General features: G+C 64.0%; 2 protein-coding genes across 3 annotated transcripts; one reads left to right on the forward strand and one right to left on the reverse strand.

Moving 5' to 3' along the window:
* Positions 1-536: 536 nt before the first annotated feature.
* ARHGAP44 (Rho GTPase activating protein 44) lies at positions 537-20,669 on the forward strand. Of its 2 annotated transcripts, XM_088523446.1 has the most exons (21): positions 537-643; positions 7,822-7,861; positions 8,432-8,536; positions 8,911-8,987; positions 9,076-9,187; positions 9,830-9,906; positions 10,005-10,122; positions 10,645-10,713; positions 10,816-10,897; positions 11,938-12,065; positions 12,221-12,332; positions 13,577-13,658; positions 14,527-14,607; positions 14,833-14,946; positions 15,421-15,512; positions 15,706-15,886; positions 16,199-16,216; positions 16,458-16,679; positions 18,216-18,352; positions 18,425-18,808; positions 20,506-20,669. In XM_088523446.1, exons 1-21 carry the CDS (start codon positions 591-593, stop codon positions 20,652-20,654), a joined length of 2,433 nt encoding a protein of 810 aa, XP_088379572.1. In that variant the 5' UTR covers positions 537-590; the 3' UTR covers positions 20,655-20,669. The 2 variants fall into 2 exon arrangements, with proteins under 2 accessions (XP_088379572.1, XP_088379574.1); XM_088523448.1 differs by lacking the exon at positions 16,199-16,216.
* A 1,965-nt stretch (positions 20,670-22,634) lies between these two features.
* LOC148594918 (testis-expressed protein 47-like) lies at positions 22,635-24,479 on the reverse strand. Its single transcript, XM_088523453.1, has 7 exons — positions 24,318-24,479; positions 24,049-24,181; positions 23,869-23,972; positions 23,665-23,729; positions 23,245-23,437; positions 22,925-23,081; positions 22,635-22,789 (listed from the first exon to the last, which is right to left on the reverse strand). Exons 1-7 carry the CDS (start codon positions 24,477-24,479, stop codon positions 22,635-22,637), a joined length of 969 nt encoding a protein of 322 aa, XP_088379579.1.
* Between the last annotated feature and the right edge of the window lie 181 nt (positions 24,480-24,660).

Consider the following 24,660-nt stretch of genomic DNA (forward strand, 5'->3'; position numbering starts at 1 on the left):
TCTTCAAAGAGGCTGCCAAAGCGCTGGCCTCACCCTGGAACTGTTTTGTGCCGCGGAGTCCCAGCTGCTCCCGCTCCCGTTCCGCAGACGGGAGGGCCGAGGCTGATGCAGATCAAAGCAGGAACATTCCCGAGGCTGCCGCGCGGCTGTTTCGCAGGGCCAAAAAGGGACCTCAAGCCGCTCGGTGTCATTTGGGCACAGCTGGGCACTGGGGCACCCTGACATAGGTGCATCCTTGGGAAAAAACAAAGCACAGAGGCGCCGTCCCGAGGGTCGGGCCCACGAGCCCCACGCACGGAGCGGCTCGAAGGGGCGCGAAGGAGGCGAGCGCGTCCCGGGGCTCCCACGGCGCCGCCCCGGGGGCTCCCGCCGCGCGCGGGGGCTCGCGCGCCCGGACTACATTTCCCAGCGCCGCCGCGCACGTCGCGCGCGGGGCGGGCGGGGGGACACGCGCGCGGGCGGGCGCGGGGGGGTCCGCGCGCGGCGCCGGCGGGAGGGATGCGGGAGGCGCGGAGGCCTCTGCGCGGCGCCCCCCCCGCCGCCGCCGCCGCCGCCGCCGCGTGAAGGGCGGCCCCGCCGCCGCCGCCGCCATGAAGAAGCAGTTCAACCGCATGCGCCAGCTCGCCAACCAGACCGTGGGCAGGTGCGCGGGGATGGGCGCGGGAGGGATGCGGGGATGCGCCCCCCGCCGTGCCCGCGCCCCCTGCCCGCCCCGCGGCACCCGCGCGTGTCCCGCACCCTGCACCGCGCTGTGTCCCGCGCCCACCCTGTCCCCTCGCTCCCTGCGCTCCCTGCGCCCCGCAGCGCCCTGTCCTCCCCTCACCCTGCCGGCCTCTGCCCCCCACCGCTGCGCACCCCCCACTGCCCCCCTGCGCCGCCACCCCTGCCCGCACTGCCGGCTGCCCCTGCCCTCCCCATCCCGCCCTTCTGCCCCGCCGCCCCTGCCCATCCTGCTGCCCCTGCCCACGCGCGGCCCCTGCCCACCCCCGTGCGGCCCCCGTCCTGCCCCCGGGGGGCAAAGGGAGCTGCGGCTGCCCCGGCGTCCTGCGCAGACTGGGGCTACCGACCCATCCGAGGGGTGTCCCCCGAGCCGAGGGGCTCCCGGGGCTGGACGCGGTGGGAGGAGGATCGGGGGTTCAGGGGTGCCCAGGGGCTCCCGCACGCCCAGGCCCCCGTCCAGAGCTGCGGGTTTGTTTATTGTTGTTGTATAATTCCCAGTGCTTTTGCAATGGTTTATGGTTGCGGGGCGGGGAGGGGGCAGATTTTCTCCCCGCCACCCCCTCCCTCTCCCCATGACCGCGCATCACCGCAGAGCGCGGCCGAGCGCGCGGAGCCCTGCGCCTTGCGTGTGGGTGGCGGGCGATGCTCGCGGCCCCGGCGCCCCCAGCCACCGCCGCTCGTCCCCGTCGCAGCGAGTGCCAGGATCGCGGCCCCTCGCGGCCCTGCTCGGGGTTAGCTCCCTGGGCGCGCGTGCATGCAGCCTACGCCGTCTTTTTTCCTTTAAATCCCCCGTTGCTAGCAAGGCCGTGCGGCTCGCCGTGCTGCCGAGCGGAGCTGCGCGCATCCGTGCGTCGGGGCCAGGCTCGCTTTGCTTTCAAAGCAACCACAGGAGGCTGCAAAAAGCCCTCCTGGAGCAGCCGTGAGGCCGGGGCTGAGCGCGGTGACAGCGGGCGGCATCCGGGTGCTGCCAGCTGCCGTGGGCAAAACCACAGGCAAAGCTGCTGCAAAGCCGCTGCGGGCCATGAAAACAGCGCGTGGACCGTTAGCAGCACCTTGGGCTCGGTGCCGAGCGAGCCGTGGCCGTGGGGCTGTCGCCTTGTTGCGCCTGTTGTTTTCCTCCATCCCGCGGGGGCTCCTCAGCCCCCAAACACGCGTCTAATCCTCTTACGGGCGCTTTGCTGCGACGCCGTCTTGTGACCGGCAGCTCCGGGATTCGGAGCCCGAGAGGGGCTCAAGCGCCGCTGCCGTGTGGCACCAGCCCCGTATGTGAGGAAAAGGGCCAGCTGAATTTGGGCTCTCAGTGGCTCTCCCCACTCCTTCCTGCAGCTTTTCGGTGTGCAACTGCCTTTCTCTATGTGTTGCCTGTGCAAAATTGCATTTTTTATGTTATTTTGTGTTTTTTCTGCACACGCGGAGCTGCCATTTCCGACCAGACGTAAAAGAGCTATAGCAAAGAAGGAGAGGGGCCAGGGCTTGCGCTGCCCATGGGGAGCGGAGCTGCAGGAGGGAAGGCTGCGGAGGGCCGGGCAAACCTGGGTGGAGTCCTGCCCTGTGGCCCCGAGCTGAGATTATTTTCCAGGAAAACCTGGATTTTGCTCCCCGCTGTTTGCTCTAACCCCCTGAATCCAGGCACTGAATCCATGGCTGTCTCCCTCGCAGCGCCTTCGCCACGGGAGCTTGTGGTTTCCCGGCTCAGGAGGGCGCATGTTTGGGGCACCGGTGATGTCCCGGGGGTGCCTGTCACCCCGGGGAGGTGACAGGAGGTTGTTCGCCGGCCTGGCAAGCTCCCGCGCGCTGCCCGCGTTTCCTGGAGCCCTGGGACAGCGGGCTGCGGCGCCGCGGCGCTGGGGATGGCGGCAGCGGATGGCAGGGCCGCGCGCCGGCTCCCTGCAGCCGCCGGAGGCAGCGGGCAGCTATTTTTATCCTGCTCCTCAGCAGCCAGTGCCGGCAAATGGAGCCATGAAATATTAATGGAGCAGCCCGAATGTTTTGTCCCCAAATTGCACATCAGTTCCAGCGCTCGCGCCGGCCCCCAGTGAGCATCGAGCGAGGAGCCGCTCGGCTGCCCCGGCGCTGCCGTTGGCGGTGGCTCTTTCGCCTCCTCCTGGCTCCGAGTGACCGCCGCAAACGCCGCGGCAGCCGGGCGAGCGCCGCGGGTGGGAGCGGTGCCCGCGGGGTCCTGCTGGGGTGTCTGTCCCCTCTGGAGGAGAGCGCTAGCGGACACGGCCCTTGAGCGCAGCACGGGCAGGACCCGCTCCCGGCGGAGCCTCCGCTGGGCTGCAGGGCGGGGAAGGAGAGGAGCTGGGATTTGCAGCAGGGGAGGATGGGGTTGGCGAGGGGTTTGCAAGGCAGGCGCTTGGCTTTGCCCCGCGAGCCCTCCGCCGTCTCCCTCTCCCGGCGTTCCTTCTCCAGGGAGTCGCTGGGAAGGCGCAGGCTCATGCTGAAGGGCTTTTCCTTGAAATCCGCGGATCGCTTTGCAGCCGGGACCTGGCACTGCAGCCCCAATGTCCGGCAGGTGCCAGGTCGCTGTGCCGGGGAAGGGCAGTTGCAGTGAGTTGTCCAGTGCTCAGCCGCTCACCGCTCCGCTTCGGGGATGCTGGGGCGTTTCGTTTCGCTCCGTATCCACCGTCCTTGGCAGCTGGCTGATACGGAGCGCCGCGTCCTTGGCCGGCTTTCGCGCGCCTCCCTCCCTCAGCACTCGACCGCCCAGCTATTTTTAAAAGGCAGGAGCAGCCACCCCATGTGCTGGATGGGAACAGTGAGAACCGACCCGTGCCCGTGCCTGTCCCCTACCCCACGTGCGGCGCCCATCCCCGCAGCATCGTGGCTCCCGACAGATGTTGCAGAGCAAAATTTGCTGTGTCCCCTAACGGCAGCGGAGTTGCTAAACGACAGCTCCTAAATGGTTTGGGATTGCACAGGGCTGCAGCTATTCCCCGTCGCGTTGTGCGTTTTGCTGCCTCATGCTCAAATTCAAGGTGCAGCAGCTGATTTTAGTGCTTTTCCCAAGCACGCGATGGAAGCTGAAGGCTGCAGCGAGGCATTTCTCATGTCTGGGCTTGCACTCCGGCTTGCATCCGCGTTGGACGCAGCCCTGCAGCCCCAGCCTGGGCTCCATAGGGCTGCAGCATTATCAGGCTGTGCCTGGAGGAGGAGGAGGAGGAGGAAGAGGAGGAGAGGCCAGGCCCGCGCTGCCGAGGCTGCAGCTTGCAAAGCACCAACTGAGTTGTGCAGAGCTCCGCACACTGGCTGCTCCTGCAGGCTCGCGGCTCCCGCGCGCTCGTGCCGTTCGCCTGGGGCTCTGGGAAGCTGCCGAAGGGAATCGGATCTTCCCATTTCTGCCCAAAGGAGATGGGAGTGATGTGCTGCTGGCTCCTCACGTTGGGTATTCGGAGCATTTTAAGGGTAGCGTTAGCTTTACCCGGGGAGCAGGTTGTCTTGGAGAGCATCTCTATTGCATCTGCGTGTGCTGTGAGGGCCTTCATTCACTCCTGGCCCTCCTTGGAAGAGGAGATACCATGAGTGACTGTCCTGGATAAAAGAAAAAGGATAAAGTGTCCTGGATAGAGGAGTATCCAGTGCCCTGGCTAAAGGAAAAGCAGGCTGGAAAAAGGATCAGATCGCATCCAGACTCCTGGAAGCAGGAGCGGACTCTGTGCCGGGCAGCCCCGCGGGCCGAGCGCCTGCAGGGCAGGAACCCACGGGTGTCTCCTGCCCGCGGGAGCCGCGCTGGGAAGGCGGCAGCTGGCTGGAGCCGCCGGGGTCAACGCGTGATTTCGTGTCGGCAGAGGCTGTAGTATTTGCGTGGGAATCAAATTAATTAGCTGGAGGGGCGGTGATTTCTGCTGGCAGCCGTTGTTTTTTGGAGAGGCGCGTGCTGACGGTGCCATAGCTGTGTCCACACCAACTTGCTGGCGTAGGCCCTTTCCTTGCTGTTATTTGCAGGGACCCAAATGCCTGGATGATGCCGGTGCCTGGTGATTGTCCAGCTCTTCCTGAGGGATGCAGGGGAAGAGGAGGAGTTTGCGATCGCTCGCCCAAAGGAAGGGCTAACACGCTGGAAGGCATTTATCCCGGCCCCTTTCCCTGGCATTCCCACAGGATGTGCAGGGGGACGGGTACGGGCAGGCGCCTGCTGCAGACGGTACCACCGGCCGAGGCTGCAGGACATGAGCCGACAGGCGGCCTCGGGGTGCCCCCATCCACGGATGCTGCCATCAGTGTGATGAGTTTGCTGGTCAAAGTCTTTCAGCCTGGTGGGGAAGGAGGCAGGAGGGTTAACAGACCCTTAAGCAGACTGAGCGGTCCCAAATCCCGGCGCGGAGCCGCCGGCCCCTCCGTCGCGGCCGTGTCCCTGGGCGGTGGCGCCGTGCGGCGATGCGGCCACAGCGACAGCCCGTCGCTCCCGCTCAGCATCACGGCCGCAGCAGAACTGTTTCCTCATCTCCAGCAAAGCATTTTCTTCCCCTCGGGCCCCAGTGCAGAGCGAGGCTGACGTCTTTTTGGGACGTGAGATGCTTCCTCCCGGATCTGCTCCCAAGGAAAATGCGCCGGCATGGGCTGCAAAGGGCCTATTTGCCCTAGTTCTTCCTGATTTCGTCCTTTCCCGAGGCTGCAGAGGGAAAGGGGATCCAAGGTGGTCCCAGGACCTGCCTCCCGCATCTGAGCCACTGAACGGGCGCCGGGTGCCCCGTGATCCTAGGGGTGCAGAGAACCCACCAGCTCGGCTCACGTTCCGCCCTCCAGCGCAGCACGGATTTGAAGGGGAGTTTTATGCACAAGAAGAAGAAAACATGTACCCAGCCATTTATTTTTATTTTATTTTTATTCTTTTTAAAGAGAAGACCCGCAGGAGGCCGGTGTGAGCGGAGCACTGGGGAAATGCAGCCACTGCACAGGGCGCTCGCGCTCTGGGCATGGTGTCCTCGTGCCCGGCCGCGGTGCATCCTCGGCCAACGGGAAAAGCGTCGGCGCCACCGATGCCGGGGCCTTTTCTTGCGGTGTTAGCACCGCCGAGGCGCAGTGCGATACCGTGCTGCTGGGGTAGGACAGCGTTATTTTTTCCTTAGACTCTTGACGTGTAAAAGCACCATCTGGACTGTTTTTTTTTTTTTTAATTATCTTTTATTTTTTCCCTCTGTGTTTTTTTCCCGTGTGTTTGGAGGCGCAATTTGGTTTTTACACTTCAGAGTAGAATTTCCAGAGCGCCACTGACAGGAACAAACAGAGACGAGGAGGAGTTTTTTTTACTTTCGAAGGCGTCGTGGGAAAGCAAGCGGAAGCTGGAGATGGGGCAGCAGAAAATCAGTGGAGCTGCTGTGGCCCCACGGATGCTCTGAAATGGGAAATTTTGGGCCCCTTTTGGCTTAATTGAGCGGCCCTGCAGTATCCCTGTTTTCACTGTGCTTGATTTATTTACTAACAAGAACACATTTTCCCATGTGCCTTAACTATGCCTAGAGCCTCCCAAGTGCATCTTGACACGAAGTTTTCCAGAGGGTAGGCACTAGAATTGGAAAAATGAAGGTTGGGGATGGAGGCCGTGTCCATCACAGCTCAGATGGCCATGACCCCATCCCGTAGCCTCCCAAAAGGAGCACCGGTGCCACGCAGATTTGCAGCAAGGTGCATGCAGGCAGTGCAGACAAGCCTTTCTGGAGCAAAACGCCCTGGGGACAGCGGTTCCACTCAGATTTTATCCACCCGGCCCCTCAGCTCGTCTGCAGGGCCTGAGTTGGCCGTGTGGTCGGAGGCAGCGCTGGCAGGAGCTGGGTGCGCGCTAGGCCACAGGGAACAACACCTCCCGTTTTCCCCCAGAGCCCCATTGCCCACGAGCTGCTTGGCTTGAACTGTTGATATTTCATAGCCTTTTTTGTTGTTGTTTTTTTTATTCCTTCAAATCTTGACTTCATTGGGCTCGCGTGGCCCCGCGCTCGGCCCATGCACATCCCTCCTGGGTTTAGCGGGGCCGCAGCCTCTTTCGCCTTGGGCCTCTCGGCTTCATTTGCTCCCCAGCTCCCGACCGGCAGCAAAAGCTGAGAACAGCCTGAACCCCAACTGCCTGAACACCATCAGTAAGAAATAAGTAATAAGAAAATACCAAATTGCCCTGGGCACGGCCTGAGCTGGGTGTTTCTTGTCTTTCCAAACAAGGCCCTGGCACGAGCCGAAATGATCCGACCCCCTCCCAGAAGAGTGGATTTGGGGGCGAAACACAGCTGCGGTTCTGCAGGTTTGGGGGTACAAAGCAGACAAGAGGTTTTCCTTCGGTGTGTGCTGGGAGGAGCGATGCCTCCCAGGAAGCCCCAGGGACAGGAAGGGGAATCTGGCTGCTCTCCTTGGCCTCCAGGAGAGCCAAAAACCAAAAACTGCTGCTTTTTTTTTTACCCAAACCGGGGTAGCGGCTCCCTGTGTGACTCCAAGCAGAGGGGTGAGAGCTCCTGAGGCTGCTCGGAGAGGCCCCGAGCTCCTCTCCCCTGTCCCCGTTGCCTCTGTTTGGTCACGTTCACCCCACGCAGGATGGGAGCGGGGCCTGGCGGGCCCGTGTCCTCCGCAGGGCCGCTGCCCTTCTCCTCAGCGCTCGGCCCGCGGCGGGCTCCTTCCTCACCGCTCTGGAGGGCACTTCTGCTTCCTGCCATGTGGAGAACAGGGTGGACGTCGAGCTCCTGAGCCGTGAAGCCACCTTTGCCGATCAGCTCCTGCCAGTTCTGGGGCTGCTCCCACAGCCGCTCGGCTGAGCCGGCCCTAAAGCAGCAGCGGCAGTGAGGAGCGCTCTCGGCCACGTGGCCACGTCGTGGCAGGAGTGGGTGGCGATTGAACCAGGGCTTCCGCCTGAGATGGTGCTTTTCCAGGCCCTTCTTCCCTTTGCTTTTCCTTCTTCCTTTCATCCCACCGCACGTGCTCTCCATACTGGCCCCTGCCCTCAGCTCCGCACTCACTGGTCTGTGCGTGACCAGGGGTGGCTTCGTAGGAGTGTTTTATTTCCCTCCATGTCCCCGTCGATCACCACAAGCTCTGGAGTGGGTTTGGAGCAGGAACGATGCCGAGCAGGTGATTCCCGGCACCGCCGAGGCCAACTCACCTTCCTCTCTTCCCCCACAGGGCCGAGAAGACAGAAGTTTTGAGCGAGGACCTCCTGCAGGTAACGGCGCCGTCCCGCGCGGGCGCCCGCGGGCATCGGGCACCGGCCGCCCGGCTGCGTGGGGCATTTCCACCCGCTGCCCTGCGGGGCCCTATCCCAAAGCATCCAGCATCTTCGTAGGTGGAAGTGAGGGGATCGTGGTGTCTCCTTTCCAGGTCATCTGGGTGGGTTTGCACCCAAAACAATACCCCATCCTTTCAACACGTGCATGTATATGTGTGTATATGTATGTATATAATAATACATAATGTATACATAATATATATGCATATATATGCGCATACCTGTGGGGTGCCGAGCAAGATGCCCAGGTAACACCTCCTGCCCCAAGGTTTTAAGCAGGTTGTGGGCAAAGAAGCCCGTTTGCAGAGCCAGCCTGGAACACCCGCTGGGATGCGGATCTTCCCGCAGAACAGAACCTGCTGCCCCTTGCCCAGCTCTCCAGGGAGCCGGGGCGGGATGCGTCCCGCGGCTCCCGGCTCCTGCAGGGAAGCTCGCGCCTCCCGGCGGCGTTTGGCCGCGGGGGCAGCTGCCTTGGGCTCCGTGCTGAGCCGGGCCTGTGCCCCGCAGGTGGAGAAGCGGCTGGAGCTGGTGAAGCAGGTCTCGCACAGCACGCACAAGAAGCTGGCGGCATGTCTGCAGGGGCAGCAAGGCGTCGATGCCGACAAGCGCTCGGTAAGGGCGACCGGCACCGCGGCGGGCGCACGGGGCCGTGGACCTGCTGGTTTTTCCCCATGATGGGATAGAGGGGAGGAGCGCGTGCCAGAATACGGGTGCCCACACTGGCGTATCCTGCTCCATAGCGGCCAGGAGCGCAGAATGGTTGAGATGCGCCTACAGGCACTGGCCACATGCATGTGTGCCCTTGCTGCACTCATGTAAAGGCGCTGGCCAGAGCAGCTGCGGTGTAAACCAGGGTGCAGGGATCGCAGCGCCTCGGCTGCCTCCAGGCACGTGGCGATACCCCTTCGCTGGGAGGAAATTCGCCCGTGTACAGCGGGAGCGGGCGGACGCGCGCGGGTGCCTGAGGGGCGCCGCTTGCCTTGCAGAAGAAGCTGCCCTTGACGACGCTGGCGCAGTGCCTCATGGAGGGGTCGGCCGTGCTGGGGGACGACTCGCTGCTGGGGTAAGCGGCACCTGGCATCCCCATGGGGTCCCCCGCCGCACGCAGCGCGGCGCCCACCCACCCTCGCCGCCTCTCTGTCCCTGGGCAGGAAGATGCTCAAGCTGTGCGGGGAGGCGGAGGACAAGCTGGCTCAGGAGCTCATCCACTTCGAGCTGCAGGTGGAGCGGGACGTCATTGAGCCGCTCTTCTTGCTGGCCGAGGTGGGTGGCGTGGCCGGGGCAGGGAGCGCGCGAGCGGCTGGGGCGCCTGGGCATCCCTGCCACCTCCGGGCGCTTCCCTGACATCCGGATGGACGGTTCTGCGCTGGTGCAGGAGGGGGTGGTGGCTCTTTCCTCCCGCCTGTCCCGGCGCCCCGTTCCGGGAGCTCGGCTGTTTGGCCCCGGGTGCTCTGTGCTGCTTCCTCGCTCTGCGTTCGGCCGCTCCGCGATGGGCGAGCAGGGCCTGAGGCCCCGACATCCACCGCCGCTGCAGCCTGGTGCTGCGGTCCCGCAAAGCCCCTCGGGGGCTCTCACTGCCTTCCCCAGCGCATTGGGCTTTTTTTGCATGCAAAGGGTCTGTTTTTGCTTGGTGCGCCGTGCGAGTTGGTACATTGTAGGCTGGGAAGTGGAGGAGGACAGAACTATCCTGGCGTGGGAACCATATTCCTATTTAAGGAGTCATGTCCTTATCTGACCTAGTTCCACAAATGCCAAATTTGTAGGTAGTTCAGGCTTAATATATAATGTATGACCCTTTTTTTTTTTTAACGTGTTGCTGTGGCCTCAAAACTTCCTGGGACCTGCTGCCCACACAAGTTTTCCCCAAGGAGCAAGGGCTCCTATCTCTTCTTCCGCCCTGTGCAGGTGGAAATCCCCAACATCCAAAAGCAGCGGAAGCACTTGGCAAAGCTGGTCCTGGACATGGACTCATCTAGGACAAGGTAGGAGGCCCCAGCCTCTCTTTTCCATCCTGGCAAATACTCTCACAGGAGTAAAAAGCCGGGGGGAGGGAGGCTGATGTGGCCGCCTCCGTCCTCAGGTGGCAGCAGTCGGCCAAGTCGTCGGGTTCATCCACCAACCTGCAGCCGTCAGGGGCCAAAGCGGATGCTCTCAGGGAGGAGATGGAGGAGGCAGCAAACAGAGTGGAGATTTGCAGGGTACCGGGGCGCTCTCTCTTCTCTCGTGGTGTTTGGGCTGGTGGGACCCACATGCCGCGATGGCTGCGGACGGAGCCCATTTGCAACCCGTGAGAAACCCTCCCGTTGGCCCCCTTGTGCGCCTGGCCCGCCCGCCCCAGTGCAGCACACGCATGCAGGGAGCACCTGGTGGGCCCCTTTGCAATTCAGAGCAAACGTCCTCCACCTCCTCCCCGCCAGAAAATGCGATAAATCGCTGGATATCCCCTCATTCCGCTCGGCAGCCGCACGCCGGCGCTGTGCGGGCCCTGTGCTGTGGTGCGTGCGTGCCGCTTGGTTTGCGGTGCCCTGCCACGCTTTTAATGAGCCGCTCACACCCCAGGAGCGCGGGCAGAGGCAAAAGAGGGGCCGGGGCTAGCTTCAATTTGCGGCAGTGCCACATGGTAGAGGCTGCAGGGGTGCGTGGCCAGGGGGGCCGTCCTTGCGAAGCCTCCAGGGCACGAACGCTGCCGCGTGGCCATCACCACCTCTCACCCCCGGCAGGACCAGCTCTCCGCCGACATGTACAGTTTTGTGGCCAAAGAAATCGACTATGCAAACTACTTCCAAACGGTGAGTGCCGCCCGCCTGGCTCCATCCGCCGCTGCCCCCCGTGCCCGCGCGGGCTGCGGTGGCACCCGGCACCCAACCCGCCCCGCGTTTTGTCACCCGCAGCTGATCGAAGTGCAAGCCGAGTATCACCGCAAGTCGCTAGCGCTTCTGCAGAACGTGCTGCCGCAGATAAAAGCCCAGCAGGGTAAGTGGCAAAGCCAGGCTCCAAGGTTGCCCGCAGGAGTTGTGCATCCGAATCCCCCATCTCTGAGAACCCAAGAGCATCTCTGAGCCCAAAGGAAAACCAGGGAGCTCCCGAGCAATCGCCCTTGTGGAATGATGCAAGCCATGGAGCAATGCAAGCCTGGGAGTGATGCTATTCTACTGGATGCTGCTGCTGCTAAAGCTGGGCAGGAAGCAATCTTTTTTTTTTTCTTTTTGAATTTTTTTTTTTTTACTTTTGCTTTTTGAGTCAAAGGACAGGCAAAAATAATGCCAGCATTTTCAAATGGCCACTCTCCTGGAAAGCGTTGATCAGACTCCTCGGAGCGTCCTGCGTGACGCCTGGAAAATCTTTCGCTTGGGTTTGATGTCTGCAGAGCACGGCTTTCCCAGGCACGCGGGGCAGAAATGTGGGGCTGGGGTGTTGCAGTGACATCTAAGCAGGATTCTCCTGACGAAGATTTCTGCACGGAGATGCTCGTGAAGTGAAGCCCTGGGAGCAGGCAGCTTGTTTCACCCTTCCTGCGAAACCTCCCCTGCAAGAGGCTCTCCACCAACCTAGCAGCTCTGCAACCTCTGTGCTGAGGATTTGCAGTCCCTCTTTGGAGGATTTGAGGATTTGCAGTTTGCAAATAACCCTCAGAGAGTGTGGAGAAATCCCTGCAACATGCCCTGTGCAAGCCCTGCAAGGGCTCTCTCAATCCTGGCTTTTCCCTGTAGCTGGAAGCGCCCTGGGCCCCAGGCAGGCTTCTTTCCTGGCCCTTGCTCTCTGCGGGAAGATTTTTGGGGTGTTACTGCAGCAGGAGCTGCCTGGGCCATGCTGGCTGCGATAGCTTGGCTGGCGAGTGCCGAGTAGATGGTGCACGTGGGGCTGGGGTGCTCGTGGTGTGGGAAGTGGGTGCGGGAAGTGGGATGCTTGGGGTGGAAGCACCTGGGGGTGTTCTGGGAACGGGAGGAGAACGGGCACATCCACGGGGCGCCTGCTCAGTGGCCATCCCTCTGACTCTTCCCTTCCTGTCGCAGAGGCTTGGATCGAGAAACCCTCCTTCGGGAAGCCGCTGGAGGAGCACCTGGCCGTGAGCGGGCGGGAGATCGCCTTCCCCGTGGAGGCGTGCGTCACCATGCTGCTCGAGTGCGGCATGCAGGAGGAGGTGAGGCCGGGACCGCCCTGCTGCCGCTGCCCGCGGGCCGCGCGAGGCGCCGCGCGGAGCCTTCTGGCAGCCCCGCGTTCAGGTGATGCCGGATGCCCAGCGCAGCCGCCCTGGGGTGCGGATTCCCCTGGGCCCACGCGCGGTGTCTCGTCAAGGGTCTGTTCCGCGTGGCTCCCTCCGCCTCGAAGCTGAAGAAGCTCAAGGCTGCCCTCGACTGCTGCGTCGTGGATGTGCAGGAGTACTCGGCGGACCCGCACGCCATTGCAGGTAACGTCTCCAATGGGGCAGTTCCCTGCGTTGCACCCTACCCCTTGCAGGCTTGAACCTGCAAGCACTGGCCTGGCCCTGCTAGGCTGCTTCCCTGCGACCGGGAAATCCTATCACATCTTAAAGCAGCTGGAGAGTTTCCAGAGAAACTTTTACTGTGCTGGAAAACCTTGGCAAGTGGAAAGCAAAACCCGTTGCAAATACTCGTGGATGTTGATGTGGCAGCAAGAGCAGGACGCAGCAAGGTGCTCCCTGCCGCTGCATCCAAAGCGCCGGGTTCATTTCTTGGCCTGGAGGCACCGGGAGCTGTTAGCAAGAGCCTGAAGTCTCCTGCCTAACTGTTTCAAATTTGGAGAACCAAAATGGAATGAGAAGGAAAGATTTTTCTATCTATTAATGCCCCCAAGTGGTTTAGTTTTGGCAGTAGAGTGTGCAGAGCTGCGATGTTGGAGAATAGGAGCTAAATGGTGCACGAGGAAGCACCTGCCAGCAATGGACATGGGAAGGGAAGTTGCATCTTTTACCGTCAATGACAATGTGGATGAGGAGCAAAGGCAGCTGCAGCAAAGTCCCACACTGAGCTGGAGTGGAAATGGGCCCCTTCGCACTCGCCATGCACCAGGAAACGCAAAGGGCTTTTCTTCCCCGCCGAATCGCATGAGCCTGCGCCGCGGTGAAGCTCATGGAGCTTTCAGGGTGAGGAAGGCAAATGTGGTTTGAATCGTGGCCGCCCCGCTGCAGAGCCCTGTGCCACGGAGCAGCCGCGCTGGTCGCCAGCTGTTGCCAGCTGTTTAACCCCGCGCTGCTGCGGAGGCCGCGCTGCAGCCGTGCACGGCCGCTCGTCCTGCGCTCCCCATCGCGCCGGGACCCAAGCCTGGCCCTGTGGGGACAGTTAGCCACCGCGGAGAGAAATGTCCTGGGAAGACCCCAGGCAGGAAGGAGTTAATGCTGATGGAGGTAAAAACGAGAGAGGGGAGAAAACAAAGGGCATTGGCAGGGCTGGAAGTGAAGTGGTCGCTGCGGATGACTTAGTGCTGCACCGGCTCTGGGGCAGAGCGGGAATGTTGAGGCTGCTTTGGGGGTGAGAGTGTCCAGAGCACAACATTCGGGTGCCACAAGCAAGGAGCAGAGCTGCAAGGCTGGTCCCCATCCCCGAGGGCAGCCCAGGGCGCGGCGCGGGGACAGGCCGGCGCACGTGCCCACGGCGAGCCCTCGCGAGCCCCGTCTCCCCTCGCGCACTGCAGGGGCCTTGAAGTCCTACCTGCGGGAGCTGCCGGAGCCCCTCATGACGTTCGAGCTCTACAACGAGTGGATCCAGGCCTCCAAGTGAGTCTGGGCATGAGGGGCAGCCCATGGGGGCGAGAGGGGCACCAGTGGCCATGGGGATTGTGCCCATTTCGATGGGCTAGGAGTTGGGGTGTTGGCATGAAATGGATGGGATAAAGCTTGGATGGGGAGAAGGTGTCTTCTCCTCCTTCCTGGAAGCGGTTCCAGCACTGTCTGAATATATGTTTGTCCATATCCCCATCTCTCTGCTGCCTGATGAGGCCTTGCAGAGCTCATTGCATGCCAGGAGCAGGTCTGCACCGAGGCTTTGCTGGGGCCCTGCAGCAAGGCAGGACCGAGGTGCCGGTTCCATGGAGCAGAGTCCCTGAGGCTCAGGGAAAGTCCTGCACCCCCAGCTTTGCCTTGGGCGAATCCCCAAAATGCCATCATTTCCCGCTGCCTACAAGCGCCTGGAGCAGAGGCGAGGGCCCAGTGTCCTCCAGCTCGAACCGTCTCGTTCCCTCGCATTCTGGGCTGTTAATTTATTTATGTCATTGTGTAAGCTGGAAAAAGGAATCAGCTTGGCAGGGGGAACCGAACTGTGCCCTTCCCCAGGAGTGGCAAAGGAGGGCATCCCCCACAGGCAGCACTGCTGCCACTGCTGGGCACTGCATGGCGGGATGGAGCCATGAAAATACTCCTATTTCCAGCAGCCCGAGTGCTCCTGCCAGCTCCTGTCCCTTTGCTGACAGCTGGCGCTCGGGAGCTGGCACTTGCTGCTCTGCTTGGAGGTGCTGGGTCTGGATGGGCCTTGTCTGGGTTCGGATTCAAAACCCAAAGAGGGGCATCTCGCCCCATAGGGATGGGTGGGTCGGAAAGCCTCAGTGAGCAGCTACGGCGTTAACCCTGTCGCCTGCCTCCTTCCTAGCATCCAGGAGCAGGACAAGAGGCTGCAGGCCCTCTGGAACGCCTGTGAGAAGCTGCCCAAGGCCAACTACAACAACATCAGGTGAGCGCCCGCACGCGGCGCCTGAAACCACCCCCATGCCAGGGCGGGATTTGGGTCCTCTTGTCCCTGGTGGAGCTGGAAACCCAGGGGATGCAGCAGGACAGGCGCTGAGCCCCGCAGCGCAGGCGGCGATGGAGCCGGGAGGGAGGTCCCCGGCCGCTCAGCGGATCTTGGCACTGCCTGCAGGGAGCCCGTCATGGTTGCATCTGGGCGCTCTCTTTCCAGGTACCTGATCAAATTCCTGGCACGGCTCACCGAGTACCAGGACATGAACAAAATGACGCCAAGCAACGTGGCCATCGTGCTGGGCCCCAACCTGCTGTGGCCACAGGCAGAAGGGTAACCCGGCGCCGGGGGCTCGCGCGGGGCCACCTCGTGCTCCCCTGGAGGGCTCGAGCGGGCCAAGGCGGAGGCTGGTGTAGGACCTGGCACGTCCCCATGGGGTTTGCAGGGAGGGAGGCAGCCCTTTTGGGGGGTGCTGAGCACCTACAATGCCTGTCGCTGCTGCTGGCAGCAGGGGCTGCTCGGCAGCCTTAAAAAGCTGCAGCTTAGCATCAAGCAGCTGTGAAACCTCTCCACAAATGCGCTGGGCACCCCAGCATCCTGGGAGCTGGGGCTCAGCTCTTTCCGGCATCCTTCAGGGGTGATCAGCATGCCCTGAGGAATGGCAGCACGGTCTGGAGCCGTGGCTGCTTCTGTCAGAGCCACGTCGGGGCTAGCGGAGAGCTGCCGCGGGGGCGAGGGCGGCTGGGGTAGGACATCCCGTCGGGAGCAGCGGGGAGGCCGAGTCCGCGCTGAGCCGCTGTCTTGCAGGAACATCACGGAGATGATGACGACGGTCTCCCTGCAGATCGTGGGCATTATCGAGCCCCTCATCCAGCACGCCGACTGGTTCTTCCCTGGAGGTAAGGCTGGTGTCCCAAGTCCCGTTTTGGCCAGTAGCCCTGGCACGGGGCTTGCTGGGCTGGGCATGTTGCCTGGCAGAGGCCACAATAAACTTGCTGCAGCAGTAGGGAATATGCCCAGCCCTGTGGCTCTCTGCCCCTGCCATCACCGTTTCACCAAGTGCCACCTGCACCGTCTCTTTTTCCCAACCAGACATTGAGTTCAACGTGACGGGCAGCTACGGCAGCCCCATGCACATCAACCACAACGCCAACTACAGCTCCATGCCCTCCCCGGACATGGACCACGCAGACCGCAAGCAGCACGACCAGGCCCGGCGGCCCCTCAGCGTGGCCACGGACAACATGATGCTGGAGTTTTACAAGAAGGATGGGTAGGGCCTTTCCTCACCGGTGCTGGGGTTCGGGGTTTGGTGGGATGGGGGTGGTCACCGCATTGGGATCCCCGGGCGTCCTGCAAATGTGGCCGTGACCCTGTCTTCGGTGGGTTTGCACCCTGTGTGTGCTCTCGTGCCTGCCAGCATCCCCAAAAGGCACCTCCACTCTGGGCAACACTGTCCCCGTCCCTGGAAAAGCCCCCTTCCCCTCCAGGCTCCCGCTGAAACCTTGTCCTTGCAAGCTCTGGGCCCAATGATTTCTGCTCGCGTTTCTTTTCCACTAATAACTCTCCGTTTCTGTCCATGCAGCCTTAGGAAAATCCAAAGGTACGGTATCTCCATGGCAGCCCCATGCGGGCTGGCTGGGGGTCCGGCCCGGCCGGCACTGATCCCGTCTGTCACCGTGTGGCAGCCGGGCAGGCTCAGCGCTCCGCAGGGCTCTGGCCGCTTGGCCCGGGTGGCAGAGGGGAGAGGGCACGATGCCTTGGGCACCCTGGCGCTGTGCCGTCGCCTGGCCTGGGCCACGCAGGGTGCTAAGGGCTCGTCTCTGTGTGTGCCTTCCCCGCAGCATGGGCGTCAGGGTGATGGACACCTCGTGGGTGGCCCGCCGCGGCACCTCGGTGACCCGCAAAGCGCCCTCCACGCCGCCCGCCGTGCAGCCCCCCGCGCCGCCCGCCGAGCTCGCCGCGGCGCCCCCGTCGCCCCTTCCCGAGCAGCCCTTTGACAGCCCGGCTGTTCCCTCCCCGCCTCCCACGAGCTTCGGCTTCCCGCCGGCAGCCGAGCGCTCCAGGTGAGTCCGGCGGTGGAGCGAGGCTCCCCCACGCCGCCTGCATGCGCCTGCCGGCTTCCTGCCCGTGCGAATCCAGGGGCAAAAGGAGCCCATGGCGGGAGCCCTGCACCCGGGGCTGCCTGGCTCACCAGGCGGTCCGGGTCCCCGCTGCGCCACCACCCCTGCGGGCTGTCTGCAGCCCTTGCAAGACTCTAGGTGCTGCTTTTAGGCTGCGAGGACCAGGCCAGCATTTGGTCCCAGTCCTGCGCTTCCTCCCCCAGGATGGGGTGGCTTGCTCCCGAGCTGCCCCGAGCTGCAGGGTCGTTTTGCCTGCCTGGATTCGCACAGCTTTGCAGCCTGCCAGCGCCGCCCCCGCCCCCGTGCCTGCCCCGGGGCAAGAGCGGCACTGCCGTGCACTGGCGTGGCAGCGGGCGTCACGAGTCACAACTGCCACAGCGTCACCCCACGTGGACGTTCCCTCCTCCTTCTCCTCCTCTTCCCATGGCCCCATCCATGCACCGTGCAAGGAGAGGTGCTGGTGGGATGCCCAGAAGGGCTGTCCCCATCACGCCGAGGGCACACGGGGAGCCTCAGAGGGCTTCTTGGCTGCCGGTGTCTGGGCGAAAGGGAGACGCTGCCCCGAATCAGCTGGCTTTGGGCACGGGCAGCATCCCGGCAGCCAAGGCCACTCGGGCTCTTCCCTCTCCTGGGGATCGCTCCTCCATGGCTCCCGTCTCTCCTGGTGGGTCCCTCCCCATGCTCCTTTCCTTTGCTATTATTTGGTATGATTTTGTTTTACTTGGGTCTGTTTTGTTTCTTCCTGTGGCGTTCTGGGACGTTCCGCAGCCCGGATGATGTGTCGTCTGCTTGGGCGGATTGCTGCCGCAACTACCCCTCCCCCGAGGACGGCCGGGCCCCCCCCTTCCCCGGCTCCCGGCTCCCCCCTCGCCTGCCCTCCGGGGCTCCCCGCGCCGCGCGCCGCAGCGGCCCCCCGCCGCCGTACCGCGGGCCAGGCTGCAGCCAGAGCCTGCCTCCGCTGCCCTCCTCCTCCTCCTCCTTCCCCCCGCTGCTGGACACAGAGCCCGGCCCCGTGCCCGGCTACCGCCACCTCCCCGCGCGCGGCTCCCTCCCTGCACCGCTCACCCCCTCCACTAACAGCTTCGCCCTCCCCGTCAAGTCCCCGCTTGTCTTAACCCACCCCGGCCTCCCCCGGGGCAGCTGCACGTGCACCGGGGACCCAGGAGCCGGGCGCCCTAGGTAAATATCCGCGCAGCGCCCTAGGTAAATACCCGCGCGTGGGGCCTGCCCCCCGGCCGGCCGGCCCCAGGGGCACCACCTGGCCCTGACAAGGGGGGACGGGGACGCCTCGCTCGGCCGCTTGCTGCTCGCTGGGGGTGGCGGAGCGGGGAGGCTGCCGCCTGGCACGGGGCAGGGAGAGCGCCAGGGCTTTGCACTGCTGCTTGCGCGAGGTGGGCAGGAGCGGGCCCATGGCAAAGCGCAGGAGCTCAGGGCGGCTTCTGCGCCTTGTTCCCCCCTCCACTGCCGTCTCTCCTGCAGCACATTGAAAACCAAGGAGCTTTCCCCCGTCTCTGGGCAGCAGAAGGGCAGCACGGTGCCCGGCGGCAGCGGGCAGCAGGCGTCCAGCCCCGGCGTGCAGCCAGCCCCGGAGCAGAGCCCGCTCGCGCTGCGCAAAGGTGGGTGCCGCGGAGGCCGCCCGCGTCTTGCAGCCCTGGCCCCTGGCCTCCCTGACGGGCCTCTCTCCGCAGTGTCCAAGAAGCTGGCGCCCATCACGCCCAAGGCGCCCTACGGCCAGCCGGGCGGCATGCCGGAGCCGTCGGCGGGCCAGCCATCCCCCGTGAGCCTGTCTCCCACCCCGCCGAGCACCCCTTCGCCCTATGGACTCGCTTACCCTCAAGGCTACTGCCTGGCCGCAGGTCAGCTGTCCCCAGCCGCCGCACCTTCCCTGCCTTCTCCTCCTCCTCCTTCCCTGCCGAGCACCTTAACCAAATCTCGACCCACCCCCAAGCCGCGGCAGAGGCCCACGCTGCCACCGCCACAGCCTCCCACGGCCGCCTCGTCCGCCTCTAGCCCGCAGCCCGCGGAGCACGGCCTGCTCGACGCCGCGGCCCCCGGGGAGAGCATGTCCACAGGTAACCGGGCCGCCGCCGCCCCGGGAGCCCGCCCGCCACGCCAGAGCCCCGCGCGCCGACCGCGACGGCGCCGCCACGGCGGGAGGGCGGGGGCAGCCGCGCCGCGCACGGCGCCTCGGGGCCCCGTTGGGGAAGGGGGGATGCGGCCGCAGGGCAGGGGTCACCGCGGCAGTTTGGGGAGCTTCCCTTGGCTTCCTACTGTAGCTCCCTCAGCCCTAGGAAGCTCCTTGGTGGAGCGGAGGCCTCTGGGTCTGCTGTCACCCAAGTCCCACTCTTCATCCAGCCTGCCATAGTGCAGGAGCTCCCATGAAGCCCAGCTAGGGTGCCCGGGGCGCCTTCATCACGTTGTAGCACCCACATTGTGTTCTCACCTCCTTTGTCACATTTTTTTCCCCCTTCTTTTATTTCTTTCTGCCCTGGCCGTGGTTGTGTCCCTGCAGCGGTGTGATGAGGCGGTGTTGGATAGGTGTGAGGGGGATGAGCAGGGTAAGCGCCGCAGCTCCCAGCTGCCCCCATCCCTGCCATCCCCCCGCAGTAACCCCGGCAGCCGCGCGCCCGCCGTGCTGCCCCCCGACTGACGCCTGTGCTGGCCATTCGCATGGGGCCGCTGCAGTGGGGCTGCATGGCTTTGCCACGCTGCCTTCCCATCCCACCTCCCCCTCTAGCTTCCTTAGTCATCAGCACCTTCCCTTTGGCTTCTTGAGGCTGGCGGCCCCACTCACCCAAGAAGCAGAAAGGTCCCACCCTGTTCCCACTCTTGCCCCATGGTGGCCAATGCTGCTGACCCTCCTGCTGCCACCCCGATCCCAGCTCGGGGCTGCCCCCCTCCATGAAAACGTCCCCTGATGCGGCACGTTTTCGGAAGGGATGTCATGATATCACCGCTCGGCTCGTGTGGTGCAGGGGGAACATCCTCCTCCTGCCGCTGCGTTCAAGTCAGTCAAGGCCAGAGAGCTGTTGGCCCCCTAGAGAAGGTCCTCGAGGTGGCACGAGGGTGCCCGGGGTTTGCAGAAGTGTGTCCCCTCGCACTGAGGACTCTCCTCCCTGTTGCTTCCAGCCCTGCCAGCGAGGCCAGATCAGGGAGGGCCGTGGTGGCAGGGAGCCGCTGGCCTGGTGGTGGCTTTGGCCTACGGCTTGCGACACGCTGGTGACCCTTCCACTTGGGTCGCCCTTCCCGGGGCGCTGCCTGTCGTGGTGGCCGGTGTCCCCAGCTGAAGGGGTTTTCCCCTGGGTGGCTTCCCTCGCCCGGTGAAGGATGGAGATGTCCCACGTGGCTTGGGCCGGCCATCTGTGCGGCTCCCCCAGCTCCAGGCAAGGGCCGCAGGGTTGGCGAGCACCCTGTGGGGAATCCAGGCGTGCGGGAGAGACTCTGCGCTATGGCCAAGAAGGCGCCATGGCCACCTGCCGTCCCCGTCCCACCACGTGGCCCCGCGGAGCTCGGGGAGAGCCGCCACACTGGGGGCTCGGCGCGGGCGGGAGCCGGTGCCGAGGCTGCGGCAGGCGCGGTGAGGCAGGCGGGCGCCCGGCGGTCCCATATGATGACATCCCTGTTCCTGGCACTAACCTGCAAGCTGCTCCTGGAAAGCTGCGCCTCCTCCGGCTCCTTCTCTGCGCCCTGCCACGCGCAAACCTAACCCTGCTGCCCCACGCAGCGCCGCACGCAGCCCCTGACTCTGCCTTTCTGTGCCCGCCCGCAGGTCTGATCCATTTTGATATCCCTTCCATCCACGTAGAGATTGATGCCGCGCTGCGCCGGGACCCGCTGGAGCCACCGCAGAGACGTTCGAGAGCAGGGAAACTCACCTCGCAGGAGGAGGAGGAGGAATCAGAAAGCACAGCCCTATGACACAGTGTCCCCGTCCCATCCTGGCAGGGCCACGGGCACCCAGCGGGCAAGGCAGGGCCGCGGGGCAGCCCCTGCCGCATCGGGCGCCGCTCCGTGCAGTCTTTATGGTTTCTTTCGGTTTCGCCTTATCCAGACTTTGCCTTTTTGACTTGGTGCCTCGTTACCCCCTCCCCGCTCGCCGTCCTCACAGGCTTCCCGCACTCCTAGGGCACGTCCAGCTGCAGCGCTGCTGCCCATGCCCCGAATTCCCTCTGGTGCAGGGCCAAGGCACCAGAGTGCTGCCGCGGGCCGGGGCTCTGGGCACGTTGCCACCCGCTTTCTCCTCCGGGCTTCCGAAGTCTGACGTGTCCTGGCCCATCTACTAAACTGGGTGCTGTGGGGTGGCCCCACGGGGCTGCCCAGCCCCGTCGTGGGGTCTGGGAAGGCAGTGCCCTTGTGCAAATGTCTCACCAGAGCGTCGCTTTGGGCTTCTCCGTTTTCTTTGCTTCTCCCTCCCCTTCCTCCGCTTGGGCGCTCGCTGGTTTTGCCGAGCAGGGCTGTTGTTGTGGGGCGGATGTGGCCGTCACGGTCATACCGCTGCGGCCAGGACGGGGAGAGATCTGAGTAGCAATAACGCGTGTGCACGTGGCCCGGGCCACCGCAGGGGCACCGCTCCCCACCGGCGCTTCCCCGAAACGATGGCCGAGCCGGGGCACCTGTGGGTAAGGGCACACGGGCCCGCGGCAGCCGCTCCGGCGCCCTGCGGCACCGGCTCCGCATCCCTTGTTCTCGTGGGGTGGCGCTGTGGAGCAGAGGCTTCGGTTGTGCATGCAGAGACAACGTAACCTTTTATCCTTTTCAGAGAGATGAGATTATATATATATATATCTGTCAGCGTAGATATATATATATTATATATTTGTATATATAAAAGAGTATATATATATATATTTGTTTTATTTGAGCCATTCCATCGGATCTAGTGTACAAATGTACAATGTAAATTGAAATGCTTAGCATTCCCAGCCCTCCTGGACCCCACATCCAGCCTACGTGTGTTACAAAGCCAGGAAAACCTCTCTCCCCGCGGTACTTCCGAGTTAGGACGTTAGAGCTTCTGCACAGGTCATGATGTGACTCATTACCCAACCTGTATCAGGGGAGGACGGGCAGGGGGGAGGGCAGAATCACCTGAAATAAATGTGCAAATTGCTGTTGAAATCACCGCAAACAGTGAGTTTATTCAACGTGGCTGCTTCTGATGGATTTGAGTGGTGAAGTGGGCTTTTGGCTCTGAACAGGCTGCACAGATCCCAGCAAGCTGAAGGAAAGGACTTGCTCCAAGCTGCAGGCTGGGATGTCTGAGCCCAGAAAGGTTGGAACTGTCTGGATTTAGGACGCAAGCACTCGGCTTTCCAGTGGTTACATCTGGTTCCCAAGCAAAAAGCAGCGCGAAGCCTCCCGCCTGTGCCGCTGCCTCTCCTCCTCCTCAGTCTGTCCCTGTGGCGTCCCCAGCCCCATGTCCCCGCGTGACGGTGGGAGCATCCCAGTCGCTGATGCGCCCCAGCTGTCCCCTGCAGGTCCCTGCTGCCCCATGGCTGAGCAGGACACGGGGCAATCCTGCTGGCGCCTTGGGGCTGAGCCCTGGGCCCGCTGCTCTCACCCGGCCGGTGAAGCTTTGCGGCTGGTCACTGGCCCACCGGGCTGTAAGGTGGCCACACAGCCCTCCTCCCAGCACATCGGACGTGTCCTGGGCTGCCACCAGTGAGGTGGGCCCAGCCCAGGGACCGGCAGCGATGGAAAACATCTGCCCACATGAGAAGTGCGGATTTATTATTTAGCTGGGGACAGGGATGAGACGATGACGCCCCGTCCCTCCCATGCAGCTCTGCGACGTGGCAGTGCCAGACCCCTGCACCCTCTCCGGACACACCACCCCATTGAGTAGCTCCCAACCTGTCCGTGGGGGCTGAGGGTCCCGGCACCCTCTCCCCATCACTGTCAGCTGCCAATCCCAGGGCCTGCGGCAAAGCCTCCGTGCTGCAGGGCTCGGGAATCCTTGCGGCCGTCACGGAGCTCCAGGGTCCCCATAGGCCATGTCTGCTGCAAGGCCGCGGAGGGGAGCGCCAAGTGCTCCCAGACCGGCCACACATGGTCTGCGGAGGGAAAGGAGGTGGCAGCATGACGCTGACCATGCCAGCAGCGCTGCAAACACAGCAGCTGTAGCGCAGGCTGCAACGGGCCCGGGAGCTGCAGCACAGGCTGCCCGGGCCCCTGTGTGCGCGACGCACCCGCGCCCAGGCTGGGGTGCAGGGGGCTGTCGTAGGCCTGCAGGAACTGCTCGGGGCTCTGCAGCTCAGCGCACGCCAGGAGGTGCCCCGCGGCAGCCTCCAAACCCAGCAGCTCGGGGACCTGCTCCACCAGCGCATCCAGGCCGTGCGGGGGGCTCTGAAAGTCACAGTGGGACAGGGCAGGGATGTGGGTGTTCAGGTCCAGCCATGCAGGTGGCACCAAAATCATAACAAGCCCGTAGTGTCTCCCGGAGCTCCCGAAGCAGCAAGCGCCATTTGACAGGAGCCATTTGGCCATTTGCCCCCCGTGCCACCCTCACCTCCGGGTGCTGCTGCAGCTGGCCAAGGCGCAGCAGCGTGGCCAGGCACTCGCCCACGAGGCCCTCAAGGGGCTCCGCACCAGCAGCCACCGGGCCCATGGACACATTCGGCGCCTGGTAGCTCCACTGGTGGAACAGTCGCGTGGGGATGTTGTGTGACAGCACCACGATCTTGGGCTCCATGACAAGTGGCCTGCGATGGGGCAGCACAGAGCGGAGGAGCTGCCCCCTTCACCTTGAGGCACAGGGACACCTCCACAGGCTGCATTTGGCCCCGGGGATGGGACAGGCCCGCTGCAGCCCCACGCATGTTCAGGACCAAGGTGCTTCCCGAGCTGCTCTCCCAGGCGCTCCCAGCAGCCGTCCCCACCGGAGCGCAGCACCCAGGGGTGCACTGGGCCAGTGCCCGGGGAGCGTCACCTGTGTCCCTGCTGCCCCGCGTCCCGCAGGTCCCGCAGCACGGAGAAGAGCACATCACTGGAGGCCTGCAGAGGGGAGAGGGCGCCGCACTGCGTCTCTGCAGCGGCTGCGGTTGGAGGCCAGGAGAGCGGGGGGCAGCTGCAGTGATGTGGACAGCACCGTGGTCACTGTGTCACCCGCCTGTGCTGGCTGTGAGGCCCCTACCTCGAGCGCGTGGACCATGCAGGAGGGGTACAGCAGCAGCAGCCCCGTGATGGCTTCCCCGTGGTAGTAGCGCTGCAAGCTCTGGAAAAGCCTCTCCCAGTACCCTGTGGAGCACCCGTGTCACTCGGCACCCACCCCGCAGCCGGGTGGGCGGGCGCAGGAAGGGCAGGGGGATCCCACCTGCCAGCTCACGCTTGTCCACTAGCTCCGGGGAGCCCCTCGCCACCAAGACCAAGCGGTGCAGAAGGGATTTCTGGCAGGGAGAGACGGGTGGGAGCTGGGGCAGGTGCGTGCGGGCGACTGCCCCACTGCACTGCAGTGGGGAGGTGGGGGAGGTCAGGGGCTGGCCCCCCCCACATCCGCACTCACATTCACCCTGGTGCAGAGCTACCACCTGCCCAACCCCAGTGGCCCACGAAGGCTGCAGTGCTGCTGGGCCCCTCTCCTACCTGCCCAGCACTGCTGCCCGCTGGCCCCCCGCTCTCCCGCCACCGCAGCACCCACTGCAGCAGGTTCGCCCGCATGAGCTGGGGCTCCGGCTCCCTGCGCTTCCTCGGCAACGCCGGCGTGCGCGTGTCCTGCACCGCCAGCCGCGCCGCGCGCCTTGCCATGAGGCCCGGTGCTGGAGGCAGGTGAGATCCCGCTGCTCCGCACGCTCTGCACCCTGCCTGAGCTCCCGCACCGCTTCTCCGTGTCTGCGCGCCTGGGCCGGGCTTTGTTTGCAGCTCGAGGAAGTTGCTCTGGCAACAAGGCAGCGAAGAGCCCTGCTTGGCAAGGCCGGACAGCGGCAGC

Source organism: Tinamus guttatus, unplaced genomic scaffold, assembly GCF_059628265.1.
Source record: "Tinamus guttatus ecotype Peru unplaced genomic scaffold, ASM5962826v1 Tinamus_guttatus_pri_ptg000188l, whole genome shotgun sequence".
NCBI lineage: Eukaryota > Metazoa > Chordata > Aves > Tinamiformes > Tinamidae > Tinamus > Tinamus guttatus.

Bases quoted from the DNA above. Each gene is read 5' to 3' on its own strand.
- ARHGAP44 (XM_088523446.1), top strand. From the start codon at position 591: ATGAAGAAGCAGTTCAACCGCATGCGCCAGCTCGCCAACCAGACCGTG. The intron at 8,537-8,910 runs GTAAGGGCGACC...CTTGCCTTGCAG, and splicing joins TCGATGCCGACAAGCGCTCG to AAGAAGCTGCCCTTGACGAC. The intron at 14,608-14,832 runs GTGAGCGCCCGC...CTCTCTTTCCAG, and splicing joins GCCAACTACAACAACATCAG to GTACCTGATCAAATTCCTGG.
- LOC148594918 (XM_088523453.1), bottom strand. From the start codon at position 24,479: ATGGCAAGGCGCGCGGCGCGGCTGGCGGTGCAGGACACGCGCACGCCG. The intron at 23,973-24,048 runs GTGGGATCCCCC...GGTGCTCCACAG, and splicing joins GGACAAGCGTGAGCTGGCAG to GGTACTGGGAGAGGCTTTTC. The intron at 23,438-23,664 runs GTGACGCTCCCC...GCCCCATCGCAG, and splicing joins GCGGGGCAGCAGGGACACAG to GCCACTTGTCATGGAGCCCA.